The following is a 16,565-nucleotide window of genomic DNA, read 5'->3' as shown; positions in this document are numbered from 1 at the left end:
CAACCTCAACCCAATTGAGATGGTTTGGGATGAGTTAGACTGCAGAGTGAAGGAAAAGCAGCCAACAAATGCTCAGCATATGTGGGAACTCCTTCAAGATCATTGGAAAATCATTCCTCATGAAGCTGGTTGAGAGAATGCAAAGCAAAGGGTGGCTACTTTGAAGAATCTAAAATCTATTTTGTTTTGTGTGACCCTTTTTTGGTTACTACATGATTCCATATGTGTTATTTCATAGTTTTGATGTCTACAGTATTATTCTACAATGTAGAAAATAGTTTTAAAAATTAAGAAACGGTGTATATAAATAGATAGAAAATAATACTGTATTATATGTTATTTATTTCTGTGCTGCAAACATGATTCCTATTACCTTGGAATAATGTGTATTATGTCACTGGGTGTTGATGTATCTGCTCTGCTAAATATCAATGACCTAGTTTTAATGTCCTCTTCTAGATTTACTTAGTGTCCTACGAGTCCTTATTTTCATGTTGGCAGGAGATACGCTCAAACACACACACACGCACACACACACGCACACACAAGCACGCGCACAGACATGCATGCACGCACATGCACATAGATATTCACACACAGATCTGGGGCTCGAAAGGCTGCTAAGCTTGACATCATCAGTGGCATGGCAGAACGAGACATGGTACCAAACTGCAATGGGTCCTGAAAATAGCCCTGTATACTAACACACAAACACACACATACACACACACAAACACACGCTCAATAACAAACAGTTACAAACACAATGTACACGACATACACAAACACTCTAAAAGTGAAGCAAGATGCCGTATACATGCATATCTCCTTCAGGAAGAGAGAAACCGCTGCAGTTCGCTCCGACAAACTCACTTTACATTTTGTCCCGTCTTCCTAAGGTCTAGTGTGAGTCTGCGTATCGATTGCTCACCTGATGCTCTGCTCAGTTGTGTTTCATAGCCGAGCCATCAGCTCTCTGTCTACCCACAGAGGGAGTTCTATAAAACCGATCCTGCCTCTACAAACCAGGTTAAGCATTAGGTAGGAGCGGGCATATCCAACAGCTCCTATAATACATCCTGAAGCCTTTGAAATACATCCAATATTCTCCACAACACATCCACCACCAAAATAACCCAAGCGGCTTTTGCAACAGCTTTGGCAAAACATTTTGCAGTGCCATTTAGATTTGGCACCATGCCTCCCTGGATGTTCAGCTATGCTTTGGCAAGACTGACTTTTTTAAATATATTGTTTTTATTTCACCTTTATTTAACCAGGTAGGTCAGTTGTGAACACGTTCTCATTTACAACTGCGACCTGGCCAAGATAGAGCAAAGCAGTGCGACAGAAACAACACAGAGTTACACATGGGATAAACACATGTATAGTCAATAACACAATAGAAAAGCCTATATACAGTGTGTGCAAATGTTGTAAGATTTACCAAGGATCTGCTCAGCACCATTCCTAGCAAATTCTCACCTGGTATTCCAATAAGCTAAACAAACAAAATACATTTAAAATTGTATTAAAAAAATTATTACACTGGAAATAGCTTGGTATAAGATCAAACACTTACTAGCATCTACAGTATGTATTGATACAATGAGGGTTTGACTTTTGACCTTTGCCCTCTCCCCTCTGACCTTGAGTCGTGGGTTAAGCATGCCCATCTCTAGCTCGTTGTCATGGCGACGCCCCTTGGCCTTGCAGAGGTGAACGATGCAGGCCTTGGTGCGGAGGACCAGGTAGTACCAGGATTTGGGAGAAGGCACCATGTTGAAAGGAGCGGGCAGAGTGCGACCCTCGTCAAAGTAGGACATCCACAGCTTGGCACGGGCAAACTTCCACTCTACATCTGCATCTGTCTGGGGGGGACACACACACATGGACATACAGACACAAACAAAATAAATGCATGCGCACACCGCACACATAAACACACACATTGGTACAGTCATGTGGGATTAACAATATTTCACACTGAATATTTGTTTCTTTGACTAAAAATTATCATAACACGACCATTGTATGATTATAAATGTAAGATTGGATAATTCCTAATGAATGAGTTATTAATAGGACTGACTCCTATATGAATGAGTTATTAATAGGACTGACCTCTATGTGAATGAGTTATTAATAGAACTGACCTCTATGTGAATGAGTTATTAATAAAACTGACTCCTATATGAATGAGTTATTAATACGACTGACCTCTATGTGAATGAGTTATTAATAGGACTTCCCTCTTTATGAATGAGTTATTAATAGGACTGACCTCTATATGAATGAGTTATTAATAGGACTGACCTCTATATGAATGAGTTATTAATACAACTGACTCCTATATGAATGAGTTATTAATAGGACTGCCCTCTTTATGAATGAGTTATTAATATGACTGCCCTCTATATGAATGAGTTATTAATAGGACTGACCTCTATGTGAATGAGTTATTAATAGGACTGCCCTCTATATGAATGAGTTATTAATAGGACTGCCCTCTATATGAATAAGTTATTAATAGGACTGCCCTCTATATGAATGAGTTATTAATAGGACTGACCTCTATGTGAATGAGTTATTAATAGGACTGCCCTCTATATGAATGAGTTATTAATAGGACTGCCCTCTATATGAATGAGTTATTAATAGGACTGCCCTCTATATGAATGAGTTATTAATAGGACTGCCCTCTATATGAATGAGTTATTAATAGGACTGCCCTCTATAGGAATAAGTTATTAATAGGACTGCCCTCTATATGAATGAGTTATTAATAGGACTGCCCTCTATATTAATAAGTTATTCATAGTTATGCCCTCTTTATGAATGAGTTATTAATAGGACTGACCTCTATATGAATGAGTTATTAATAGGACTGCCCTCTATATGAATGAGTTATTAATAGGACTGCCCTCTATAGGAATAAGTTATTAATAGGACTGCCCTCTATATGAATGAGTTATTAATAGGACTGCCCTCTATATGAATGAGTTATTAATAGGACTGACCTCTATATGAATGAGTTTTTAATAGGACTGCCCTCTATATGAATGAGTTATTAATAGGACTGACCTCTATGTGAATGAGTTATTAATAGGACTGCCCTCTATATGAATGATTTATTAATAGGACTGACCTCTATATGAATGAGTTATTAATAGGACTGCCCTCTATATGAATGAGTTATTAATAGGACTGCCCTCTATATGAATGAGTTATTAATAGGACTGCCCTCTATAGGAATAAGTTATTAATAGGACTGCCCTCTATATGAATGAGTTATTAATAGGACTGACCTCTATATGAATGAGTTATTAATAGGACTGCCCTCTATATGAATGAATTATTAATAGGACTGCCCTCTATATGAATGAGTTATTAATAGGACTGACCTCTATATGAATGAGTTATTAATAGGACTGCCCTCTATATGAATGAGTTATTAATAGGACTGACCTCTATATGAATGAGTTATTAATAGGACTGCCCTCTATATGAATGAGTTATTAATAGGACTGCCCTCTTTATGAATGAGTTATTAATAGGACTGACCTCTATATGAATGAGTTATTAATAGGACTGCCCTCTATATGAATGAGTTATTAATAGGACTGCCCTCTATATGAATAAGTAATTAATAGGACTGACCTCTATATGAATGAGTTATTAATAGAACTGCCCTCTATATGAATAAGTAATTAATAGGACTGACCTCTATATGAATGAGTTATTAATAGAACTGACCTCTATCTCTTGGTAGGAGCTATTGATCATAGCGATGAGCATGTTGAGTAGAACCACCACCATAGTGACGTTATAGACCCCAAACAGCACATAGCCAATATTCTCTATGAACTTATGGTCATACTTCAGGACCACGGAGATCACCTCCGACAGACCGAAGATGGACCAGAACAGAGTCTTAAAGCTCTCCTCCACCCTGGGGAAACACACACGGATGCACACGCAAGCATGAGTCTGTAAACCAGAGTATAGTGTTCTTTTAGTAGACTTTATGAGCTGGCACTGATGAAATAGCTGATGAGTCATGTCCAATTCCAACACATTATCCCCCCACCAGGAAAGCTCAATCGAAGAGGCAAAGCCAGTTCTCCTGTTCCACTTTGGAAAAAGCCCAGGGCTTTTATCTGTGATTTGGTTGTGCATGGAACGGAACAGGTTGGAAACGTCTGGTCCAGTCTAGTCTAGTCTAGTCCAGTCCAGTCCATTTGGTTCTGCTTTTAGTCTCAGTGCTCATGGCCTGCGCCCTCGTTTCGTTTCACGAGAACAAGTTGGTCGAATGAGGTGACATTGCTCTAGCTAGCGTTGTCAGACACCCAAGCTCTGAGGGGGTGTGGAGTGATCTAAACATACACTTTGCCTAAAGAACACCGACATTTGGACGCAATACTGCCAAATAAACATTCAATGAATGGCAAAGCAAGAGGGAGGGGTGAAGGGGAAGAGAGATGTCGGCTACAGGCCTGTGTGTGCACTTCAATAATAAACCTCTCCTCTTTCAGCGCTTAGAGCCACACACACTTCATCTTTCTAGGAAGAGTGGAAAACACTGCTTTAACCTACAACTCGCTCTCTATGTCTTGTTCTCTGTCTCTCTGTCTTCTCACAGACTCTCAAGATCTTAGAACTCGGGTTAACTCTGTAGTAACTCGCTAAAATAACTAACAATATGTCATCTGTCAGCTCGATGTGCTGCAAGGCCCAGTATGTACAGTAAATGCATGTGGTACCATGGCTGAATAAACCTACATTCTCTCTCTATTGGACAATGTTCTCATGTGGAACGGTATTCAGACACCCATATAGTCCATCCACTTGATCCTTGCTGATGTTTATTGACTTCCCTTTCCTCTGACCTGGGGCTCACGTGACAAACCAACGTCAATATGCAAGACTCTTTCCATGTATTTAGAAATGAATGTACATGTTATTAGGCAGGGAAAAGGAGAGGTTTCTAATAGAAGCTTATGACATACACGGACATCCCCACTTGTCTGCAGAGATACAGTAGTCCTTTCTATACGTGAAACAATTCTATCAGTCGCCGGCTACCACTACCCCTCCTATTCACACAGAGAGCAGACCAGCGGATATTGATGCCGGGTGCGGAGCCGTCATTAAACGCTTCTGTCTAGTTCCCTAACAGCTGGTCACAGTGGGTGCCTTCAGAGACACAGTCAGCCTTAACCCTCAGAAGAGCACCTCACTGACAGGAGAGAGGGAGGCAGTACAAGGCACCACACACACACACACACACACACACACTCCCTACGAGGGAGAATGGCGGCAACTCACCTCTAGTCTGTGTGTGTGTGTAATCCAAACCCAATTACTGCTCATCTACTTCCTCAGGAGACTGATATGAACACACAGTAGGACCCTCTCGCTCGCTCGCTCTCTCTCTCTCTCTCTCTCGCTCGCTCGCTCTCTCTAACTTTATTTTCCATTATTCCTTTTCTCTATCTTTCTTCAGTGCCACTCTCTCCCTCCCTTCCACTCTGTCTCTCTCTCTAACTATCTTTCTCTTTAGCTCACTCTCTCTCTATAATCAGAGAAATCAATGCTGCAGATCAGTAAATTACCGACTTTAAATAAATAAAACATTCTCTCGCTCTATCTCATCATTCCGATATTAAAATCCTCTCCCTCCCTCTCTATCCCTCCCTTATAGCATTTATATATGAACTTCCCTCCCTCCTTTACTCTCCTCCCTCACCGCCATCTAGCTGTTATGCAGGTGAGTGAGGACCCAACAGCGATTCAACAGAAACAGAGTCTTTTAATGTCCAAACAGGGAAAACAAATCCTCAATCTTTACAGGAGATGTCCAAACAGGGAAAACATAAATCCTCTATCTTTGCAGGAGAGTCCTCCTTCTAGTAGTAGAGGAGAATTGCAGGGCTAGCGGCAACAGACTGCATGTCCCTCTGGGTAGGCGTGGGCCGTGGAGGACAGAGACACCTGCTCACACGCAGCATCTGATGAAGAGGCAGATTACGACAGGACGGGACAAGGGCAAAGCAAACAAGAATCCGACAAGGACAGAAGCAGAAACAGAGAGAGAAATAGAGACTTAATCAGAGGGCAAAAGAGGAGACAGGTGTGAGAGAGTAAACGAGGTCGTTAGGAGAATGGGGAACAGCTGGGAGCAGGAACGGAACGATAGAGAGAGAGAGAGATAGTAACCTAATACGACCAGCAGGGGGAAACGAAGAGAAGAGAAAGCACAGGGACAAGACATAACATGACAATACATGACACTAGCAGTGCTATCTCTCAGGAGAGTGGTGCAGACAGACAGACATCTTTAAGTATTAAACTCAGATCAACTTTCCTCGATCACGCCGCTGAGCCGTATCCATGGTGACAGATGGGTAAGCACCTCTGGTCTTAATCAATGTGATTTGTTTGAGTGGGCGTATGTGTAGTGTGTGTGTCTTCTCTGGTCACATGTATTGAATAGGGAATTGAACAGTGCGAGACAAGCAATTAGGAGCTTCATGACAACACGAGTGTCCATCACGCTCTATAAATTCTCTCTCTCGGCACATCCCGACTTGCATATATTTATATATTGAAAATAAATAAATAAAAGAAAATAAAGAGATCATCCGTTCACCTACTCTGCATCTCACAAAGACACGGCGGTTGGACTCATCAGACAGATTTTCAGACTCAAAGGACAGATTTCCACCGGTCTAATGTTCATTGCTCGTGTTTCTTGGCCCAAGCAAGTCTCTTCTTCTTATTGGTGTCCTTTAGTAGCGGTTTCTTTGCAGCAATTTGACCATGAAGGCCTGATTCCCACAGTCTCCTCTGAACAGTTGATGTTGAGATGTGTCTGTTACTTGAACTCTGAAGCATTTATTTGGGCTACAATCTGAGGTGCAGTTAACTCTAATGAACTTATCCTCTGCAGTAGAGGTAACTCTGGGTCTTCCTTTGTTGTGGCAGTCCTCATGAGAGCCAGTTTCATTATAGTGCTTGATGGTTTTTGCAACTGCACTTGAAGAAACTTGAAAAGTTCTTGACATTACTGACCTTCATGTCTTAGAGCAGGGGTGTCAAACTCAAATACCCAGTGGGCCAAAATGTAAAACCTGAACAAAGTCACGGGCCAGCATTGAACAAATTAACCTTTTAATATGGACCCAAACAAGTTTTGCTTTAACATTGAATATGGAACAAGCATCGCTTATTACCATACAATATATAATTTAATAGTGGAGACATGCAAAATCGAATTTCAAATGAAAAAACACATCAATGGCATTCATTTATTAAATAAATAAAATTTAAATAAAAATTGTATGCCTCTTTTCTATTTGCATCCTTCTGATTTAAATACCAAAATAAACTTTTTCCACTGGCTAATAATTTTACAAATAAAATGATAATAAATCAATCAACCATTCAAGCCCATGCCTTGTAGCAAGAAAAAGTGCATAAAGAAAACGTTAATTATTGCACACTGGTCTAATCTGATGTGCCCAAGCCAGATACCTGGCATCTCTTCTTGGATGCTAGTTCATCAATGTCTGGGCTCAAGCTCTGAGCTGAAGAAATCCTCAGTATCGAGCGAAGATGTTCATCAGTCAGACGTCTCCTGTGAGTTGTTTTGGTCATCTTCATCGAGGAGAAAAGTTGCTCGCATAGATAAGTGCTGCCGAACATGGAGAGCATCTGAGCAGCTTGGGTGCGGAGCTGAGGCATTGTGTCAGGGATGAACCGTGGAAACTGTGCGGCTCCCACAGCATCATACTTTGACTTCAGCGTGTCGTTGCACTGGAGTTCAATCAGCTCCATTTGGATGTTGGTTGGTGCATTTTCCACATCAACTGCGAAGGGATTACTAAGCAGTTCAAACTTGCATTTCTGGGCATCGAAGTCGGCAAATCGCCGGCTAAACTCAGCGGCGAGAACACTGAGTTTTTCAGCAAACTGTGCGCATGGGAACACGGCGGTAGAGATCTGCGCTTTTATGGATTGGCAGCAGGGAAAATGGCAAGGGTTTCCTTGCAGCATCTGATTCTCCCACAGGCACAGTTTAGTTTTGAAGGCCCTCACTGCAGCGTACATGTCTGTGATGATGCGCCCCCGCCCCTGAAGCTGCAGGTTCAGCGCATCGAGATGGCTCGAGATGTCACAGAGAAAGGCCAGCTCACACAGGAACTTTTGCTCCCGGAGCTCTGCTGTATCCTTCCCTTTGGTTTCCAGGAATTGACATATTTCCTCACGCAGCTCGAAACATCTGTTCAGTACTTTTCCTCTGCTTAGCCATCTCACCTCTGTGTGATACGGCACGTCTGCGTATTCCGAACCACACTCCTCCAGAAAAGATTTAAACTGGCGGTGATTTAGACCTTTGGCTCTTATAAAGTTAACTACCTGTGTTACTGTGGTCATAACATGTTCCATCTTTAGGGCTTTGGCACACAGTGCTTCCTGATGTATGATGCAGTGGTAAACAGTTAGCTCACCTGCACAGTTCTCTTCCCGCATCTTCTCCCGAACCATGCCCACCAGTCCACTCTTTTTACCGCACATCGCTGGCGCACCATCTGTCGTTAATCCAACGAGTTTATCCCACGGCAGCTTTATTTCAGTTACACATTTGGAAACCTCCTCAAAGATTTCCTTTCCTGTGGTTGTGCCATGCATTGATTTGAATCCTAATAGCTCCTCCGTAACACACAGATTTGAGTCCACTCCACGGATGAAGACTGACAGCTGAGCAGTATCAGATGCGTCGCAGCTCTCATCCACAGCGAGGGAGAACGCAACAAAATCTTTTCCCTTTTCCATCAGCTGGTCATACAGATTGGTGGCAAGATCACATGTGCGATCAGCTACTGTGTTCCTGCTCAGGCTCACATTTGAAAATGCTTGTTTTTTCTCTGGGCATACGAGGTCACAAACCTTCATCATGCACTTTTTCATGAACTCTCCCTCATTAAAGGGCCGGGCTGATTTTGCGATCTCTGCTGCCACTATATAACTAGCCTTTACAGCAGCCTCGCTTTGTGATGTGGCTTTTTTAAACATATTCTGTTGTGAAACCAAACTTCTTTTCATCTCCTCTACTTTCTGGCTCCTTTGAGTCATGTCCAGGTCCTTGTATTTGTCATGGTGTTTCGTTTCATAGTGTCGTCTAATGTTGTACTCCTTACTTACAGCCACGTTGACTCCACAAACAAGACAAACAGGTTTGTCTTTTACATATGTAAACAGATATTCTGCCTCCCACTTGTCCAGAAAGCTCCTGTTTTCTGCCTTTCTTTTCGCCATTTTTGGGAAGGGTTAGCTCGCTGACAGTTGTAGCGTCTATGTTGCTATGACTACTGTCACAGAGGAGAGAGCGTTTCTGGGTCCTGTCCTGATTGGCGCGCGAAAACAGCAGAGCATTATGGGATTCGTAGTATTAGTGGTGAATGCGCTGTATAATACCGGCGGGCCAGCTCTAGTAGTAATTTGGTATTGTCCCGCGGGCCAAATATAATGACACCCATGTCTTAGAGTAATGATGGGCTGTATTTTCTCTTTGCTTATTTGAGCTGTTCTTGACCTAATATGGACTTGGTCTTTTACCAAATAGGGCTGTATTCTGTATACCACCCCTACCTTCTCACAACACAACTCATTGGCTCAAACGCATTAAGAAGGAAAGAAATTCCCCAAATTAACTTTTAACAAGGCACACCTGTTAAGTGAATGCATTCCAGGTGACTACCTCATGAAGCTGGTTGAGAGAATGCCAAGAGTGTGCAAAGCTCTCATCAAGGCAAAGGATGGCTACTTTGAAGAATCTCAAATATAAACTCTTTTGGTTACTGCATGATTCCATATGTGTTATTTCATAGTTTTGATGTCTTCACTACTGTTCTACGATGTAGAAAATAGTAAAAACAAAGAAAAACCCTGGAATGAGAAGGTGTGTGCAAACTTTTAACTGGTACTGTACATATGTTCCTTTTTACCCCCACGCTAAACTGTCATGCCATACCACCAGGCCCCCTCTCTCTCTCTCCCTCTCCCTCTCTCTCTACTCTTCAGCTCTCACAAAATATATCTCACTCTCTTTGGTTTTGCCCTCTCCCTCCTTCTCAGTTTGTTCTCCATGTCTGTGTGTCTTCTTCAGCTTATCCCTCTGATTCTCTCTCTCCTGTCTGTGCCAGTGGCCTGTTTTCCTTATTGTGCCCACACAAACAGGCCAGCCAAGAATCCTCCTCCGCTTCTCTCCATCCCCCTCTAGTCTCTCCTTCCCCTCTAGTCTTTCCATCCCCCTCTAGTCTCTCCCCCTCCCCCTAGTCTCTCCTTCCCCCTCTAGTCTCTCCTTCCCCCTCTAGTCTCTCCTTCCCCCTCTAGTCTCTCCTTCCCTCTCTAGTCTATCCTTCCCCCTCTAGTCTCTCCTTCCCCTCTAGTCTCTCCTTCCCCCTAGTCTCTCCATTCCCCTCTAGTCTCTCCATCCCCCTCTAGTCTCTCCATCCCCCTCTAGTCTCTCCTTCCCCCTCTAGTCTCTCCTTCCCCCTAGTCTCTCCATTCCCCTCTAGTCTCTCCATCCCCCTCTAGTCTCTCCATCCCCCTCTAGTCTCTCCTTCCGCCTCTAGTCTCTCCATCCCCCTCTAGTCTCTCCTTCCCCCTCTAGTCTCTCCTTCCCCCTCTAGTCTCTCCATCCCCCTCTAGTCTCTCCTTCCCCCTCTAGTCTCTCCATCCCCTCTAGTCTCTCCTTCCCCCTCTAGTCTCTCCTTCCCCCTCTAGTCTCTCCATCCCCCTTTAGTCTCTCCTTCCCCCTAGCCTCTCCATCCCCCTCTAGTCTCTCCATCCCCCTCTAGTCTCTCCATCCCCCTCTAGTCTCTCCATCCCCCTCTAGTCTCTCCTTCCCCTCTAGTCTCTCCTTCCCCCTCTAGTCTCTCCATCCCCCTCTAGTCTCTCCTTCCCCCTCTAGTCTCTCCATCCCCCTCTAGTCTCTCCATCCCCCTCTAGTCTCTCCATCCCCCTCTAGTCTCTCCTTCCCCCTCTAGTCTCTCCATCCCCCTCTAGTCTCTCATTCCCCCTCTAGTCTCTCCATCCCCCTCTCTTCACTCATACTCATTCCTCCTTTCCTCTTGCTTTTATCTCATTTGTTTATCTTCCTACTCTGTCAAATTTGCCCTCCTCTATTTTCTCATCTACCCGCTGACGCTTTCTCTTTTCTTCAAATAGACTCCGTCCTCCCTCTATCTTCTACTTCCTGACTCCCCCTCCCCTTTCCTGTATCTCTCCATTACTCTCCTCTCGTCTGGCAGTCAGGTCTGTACAGCAGTGTACTAATGCATGGCTGACTAGAACATAGAGACAGGTCTACTGCTTCTCCAGAGGTGCCTAGCTGAGAATCCTAATAACCTGTGTGTGTGTGTGTGTGTGTGTGTGTGTGTGTGTGTGTGTGTGTGTGTGTGTGTGTGTGAGAAATAATATGTGTGCTTTTGTGTGTGAGTGAGTCAGTCAGTGTGTTGGGTTCTGGAGGCCAGAATAGTAGCCATTAGGGCATACAGTCTTCATTAGGCCTACTCCAGCTGTACCTTCACTGCCTGAACCCTCCAGCCATCCTCCAAAGAACCGCCTTCACCCTCTCCACAGCCCCCACTCAGACTGCTTCCTCCTGGGGTATTGTTATCACCACCACCTGCCTCCCTCAATCAGCACCGGAGCCATCAAACCTGCCCTCACTACCATCCTCCATCAAAAGCTGCCATGTCTGTTATACTCAAGAACACAGAGAGATAGCAGATACACGCACATACGTACGTACGTACGTACGTACGTACACACACACACACACACACACACACACACACACACACACACACCTAAACCAACTGTTCTGAAGCATCATGCAAATTCGACCAACTTTCCAATTATCCTCTCTCTGGACTTCCCCCGATCCTGCCAACTCACCACACCTGAAATCACTCTGCTAATCAACATTCCGCTCCCATTCCTCTGGTATAAAGCAGTGTGTGTTTTCCTTAGTGTTTGGTGAATAGGACGGCCCCAGTGTTTTCCCTTTCCTGTTCATGGCTGAGTGTAGACAGGCAGCCTAATTCTGATCATTTTTTCCACTTATTGGTCTTTTGATCAATCATATCAGATCTTTTCAAACCAATTAGTGAAAAAATATCAAAATTGGGCTGCCTGTCTAAACGCAGTCCATGTTGTGCATACCTGAGTTTAAGTAAGTGCCTTTTCATGTTTGGAAACTGTATAATGATAACTTCCTAGCCTGTATATATACACAGGCACATATATATATATATATATATATATAGTACTAGTCAACATTTTGGACATACCTACTAATTTTTTTTCATTTACTATTTTCTACATTATAGAATAATAGTGAAGACATCAAAACTATGAAATAACACATATGGAATCACGTAGTAACCAAAAAAGTGTTAAACAAAACCAATATATTTTCAATTTGAGATTATTCAAAGTAGCCACCCTTTGCCTTGATGACAGCTTTGCACACTCTTGACATTCTCTCATGCAAAGCATCCCTAAAGATTCACTATACCACCACCATGCTTAACCGTTGGTACAAGGTTCTTACCGTGGAATGCAGTGTTTGGTTTTCACCAGGCATAATGGAGCCCATGTCATCCAAAAAGTGATACTTTTGACTCATCTGTCCATAGAACATTCTTCCAAGAGTCTTGATGATCTTCCAGGTGCTTTTTGGCAAACTTGAATCAACTTTTTCGAGGAAATGGGTCCCATTATGTCTGGCGAAAACCAAACACTATATTCCACCTCATACCAACGGTTAAGCATGGTGGTGGTAGTGTGATGTTTTGGGGAATTCTTTAGTTACCAGTGATGTCCTTTGTTCCTGTGTGTTATACTTTTCTATATTCTCCTATTAGTTATGACACTTCGTATGTATGCTAATATATCTTCTCTTTTGTATCCTCCAGAACCACAACATCCCCCCCGGACCCCACGGGCTCTTGTGTCCTTGTGCTGGGCCTTCGTTAGTTAGTTAATAACTGAATACCCTGCAATGGAAACCTTGTCCTCCACCAACATTCCTGTATTCTGACCTGCAATATCACACTCCTCAACCTAGCCTAAGATACAGTCCAACCCACTCCTTTTCTTTACCAGGTAAATGATTGATGTAAATTCCACCTGGAAAACGTGACTTCTGTTATGGTCTTTTCTGACTCCATTAGTAATTGGAGTCATAGTGACCCCTTGTGGTGCCAGTAAGAACTGTGAACGGTAGAATTCATACAGAACAGCTCACTGGTTGATAGGTTACTATGAATTCAAGTGGAATAATATATCAGCTGGATTCCTCAAAACTGACCTCGGAAACAAATCCCAAGTGTGTTTCAAGGTAAAGTCAACACAGGCTGCGTTTCGATTGGTCTTCTGACCAATTAGATCAGCTCCCCAAAAAAAGAGCTGATGTTAAAAGATCTGATGTGATTGGTCAAAAAGACCAATTAGTGGAAAAAAGTTGAGTGTGCTGTGTGAACGCAGCCCTTGAGTGTACCATTCAGGTCTTAGAGTGCAAGACAGAGACCTAAAACTGAATATCCGCTGTAGGGAGTAGAAGTGATGAGTCCGACGTTTGTACCGGTACCGCCTCAGCAGACTGGTGGTTCTATGTGATCAGCCAAGCAGAACCCATCCCAGACTCCACCGTTCTCTGTGGTTCTACTTCACTACACACAGATGGAACAGAGGAGTTCTCTAACTCATAAAAAAATGACTGACCGACTGACTGACTGACTGAGACAGACGGACGGACAGGCTGGACCCAAAATCCATTAGCAAAGTGACTGAGATGATTGAGTGGAAAGTTTCAGTTTCAGAAAGAGTGATAGAATGATCAAATGATAATGTGTCTCTAGTCTAAAGTGGTAAAAGTACATTCTGAGAGGAGAGGAGGGAAGAGGACTGTGTCTTCTTTCTCTGAAATAATTGTTGACAAATGGTTCTTAAACGAGCCTGCCACAGGATAAAGACTGATCACTTTGCGACGTTGCTATAAAATCAACAGGCGGACATTAAATAAAAGTAAATGTGCCTGTCATCACTGATGTGAAAGGACCAGCTGGTTCCAGAAAACATCATAGTGGATTTCCACTGATAAACTGGACAGAGATGTAGCCAGACACTACTTCCACTTGTCCTGTCAGAAAAGAGCTTTGAAAGAAAGGTGACCTTGTGGGATTCCACCAGTATCTTTCCTAAATAACATGTCACTTAATCCCCCCCCCAAAAAAAAAGATGTGTTTCACTCATCTCACTAATCTTCCATTTGTGTGTGTTTCAGTGTGTGTGTGTGTGTGTGTGTGTGTGCAGGATGTGTATTGTATTTTCTCACTCACGTGGTGAAGGCAGGGTTGTACTTGGCTCCTAGGTAATACGAGTAGAGGTTGAACATGCCGATCATGAAGGCCACAAACACCATAATGAAGATGACCATGAACTTGAAGATGTCCTTCACCGTCCGGCCCAGGGAGATCTGGAGGGGGCCGAAGCTCTCGTTGGCGGGCAGGATGTAGGCAATGCGGGAGAAACTCAGCACCACAGCGATGGCATACAGACCCTCCGAGATGATCTGGGGGTCCGATGGACGCCACTTATTCCTGGCTGAAAGAGGGAGGGGAGGGGAAGGGAGAAACTCAGCACCACAGCGATGGCATACAGACCCTCCGAGATGATCTGGGGGTCCGATGGACGCCACTTATTCCTGGCTGAAAGAGGGAGGGGAGGGGAAGGGAGAAACTCAGCACCACAGCGATGGCATACAGACCCTCCGAGATGATCTGGGGGTCCGATGGACGCCACTTATTCCTGGCTGAGACACACCGTAGGGAGAGAATGTGAAAAAGAGAAGAGTGTGTGGAAAAGAGAAGAGTGTGTGGAAAAGAGAAGAGTGTGTGGAAAAGAGAAGAGTGTGTGGAAAAGAGAAGAGTGTGTGGAAAAGAGAAGAGTGTGTGGAAAAGAGAAGAGTGTGTGGAAAAGAGAAGAGTAACCAAAAAAAGAAAGCAGCCAGGTCACCCCATGATAAGTCAGTATTTGACGTCCATCCATGTCTGAGGATGTCGGGAGGTGATGTGAAAACCGGCCACAAGGGGCAACATTGTGCGCTGCTAGGGTGTTGTGGACTGCTAGGGTGTTGTGGACTGCTAGGGTGTTGTGGACTGCTAGGGTGTTGTGGACTGCTAGGGTGTTGTGGACTGCTAGGGTGTTGTGGGCAGGGATGGCAGATAATTGTAGGCACCTACCTCTGATTCCAAAGGTTGCAAGTTCAAATCCAGCGATAGAATGTTGTTTTTGAGACTTTTGTTTTAAGCCTATCCCATACCTTGACCTTTACCTTAACCATTCAGAGTTAATGCCTAACATTAAAGTGGAACAGACAGCATTTTAGCAACATTAAATCTGCTCATATACACCCAGTTTGATGTAGCAAAACTTGAAATGTTTTTTAAATATTTTTTTACTTTGGATAAAAGTAGAGACACAGAGCTAGAAAAGGGTACACACAACAGTTGAAGAACAATGGGAGGTAATTCTGCTTTGAAAGTTGATAAACTTGTAACACCACTTTTGAGAAAATGGCCTTTGAATGTTATAGGACACCTACTGGAGACCTCTTCTTTGTCTACATCGTCCACACCCTCTTGAGCTTTAGCCCCGCCCATCTCTAAGGAGCGTTCAGAGCACACACTGGACATTCTGGCCAAGTAGGGTTGATCAAAGCCTTCTGTCTTAACAACAGCAGTCAAGCACCCAAGCTAACTGGCTAACGTTGGCTAGCTTGCTAGCTACTTCCAGACACAAATGAGAGAACAGCTCACTCTGACCATTTTACTTGCCCTAGCAGAGCTGGTTAGGCTGTTTTTAGGGTTGGTGACTGCAACTGTGATGCTGGCAACAATTTAATTATGCTGTTTTGCCAACGTTGAATGACACTGGCCATATTCAACGGGTGTTGAGTGTTGAATAGTTATTCTGAGCTCAAGAGTGAAGAGGCGACTCTGGGATGCTGGCCTTCTAGGCAGAGTTCCTCTGTGTTCTTTTGCCCATCTTAATCTTTTATTTTTATTGGCCAGTCAGATATGGCTTTTTCTTTGCAACTCTGCCTAGAAAGCCAGAATCCAAGAGTCGCCTCTTCACTGTTGACGTTGAGACTGGTGGTTTTGCTGGTACTATTTAATGAGATGCCAGTTGAGGACTTGTGAGGCGTCTGTTTCTCAAACTAGACACAATGTACTTGTCCTCTTGCTGTTGTGCACCGGGGTCTCCCACTCCTCTTTCTATTCTGGTTAGAGCCAGTTCGCACTGTTCAGTGAAGGGAGTAGTACACAGCGTTGAACGAGATCTTCAGTTTATTAGCAATTTCTCGCATGGAATAGCCTTCATTTCTCAGGACAAGAATAGACTGACAAGTTTCAGAAGAAAGTTATTTTTTTCTGGACATTTTGAGCCTATAATCGAACCCACAAATGCTGATGCTCCAGATACTCAAC

At 43.5% G+C, this 16,565-nt stretch overlaps 1 protein-coding gene across 1 annotated transcript in view; it reads right to left on the bottom strand.

Moving 5' to 3' along the window:
* LOC115130029 (short transient receptor potential channel 7-like) overlaps nucleotides 1–16,565 on the bottom strand; it is a 75,527-nt gene that overhangs the window by 17,816 nt on the left and 41,146 nt on the right. Inside the window, exons 7-9 of the mRNA XM_065019074.1 lie at nucleotides 14,415–14,679; nucleotides 3,757–3,952; nucleotides 1,650–1,871 (exon numbers count right to left, since the gene is read on the bottom strand). Coding sequence (XP_064875146.1) covers nucleotides 1,650–1,871; nucleotides 3,757–3,952; nucleotides 14,415–14,679 — 683 coding nt within the window. The remainder of the gene's footprint in view (nucleotides 1–1,649; nucleotides 1,872–3,756; nucleotides 3,953–14,414; nucleotides 14,680–16,565) is intronic.

This window comes from Oncorhynchus nerka, linkage group LG6 (assembly GCF_034236695.1).
Source record: "Oncorhynchus nerka isolate Pitt River linkage group LG6, Oner_Uvic_2.0, whole genome shotgun sequence".
In the NCBI taxonomy this organism is placed as follows: Eukaryota; Metazoa; Chordata; class Actinopteri; order Salmoniformes; family Salmonidae; genus Oncorhynchus; species Oncorhynchus nerka.
Note: the sequence above shows the minus strand (reverse complement) of the source record. Positions and strands in the feature narration are given on the sequence as shown.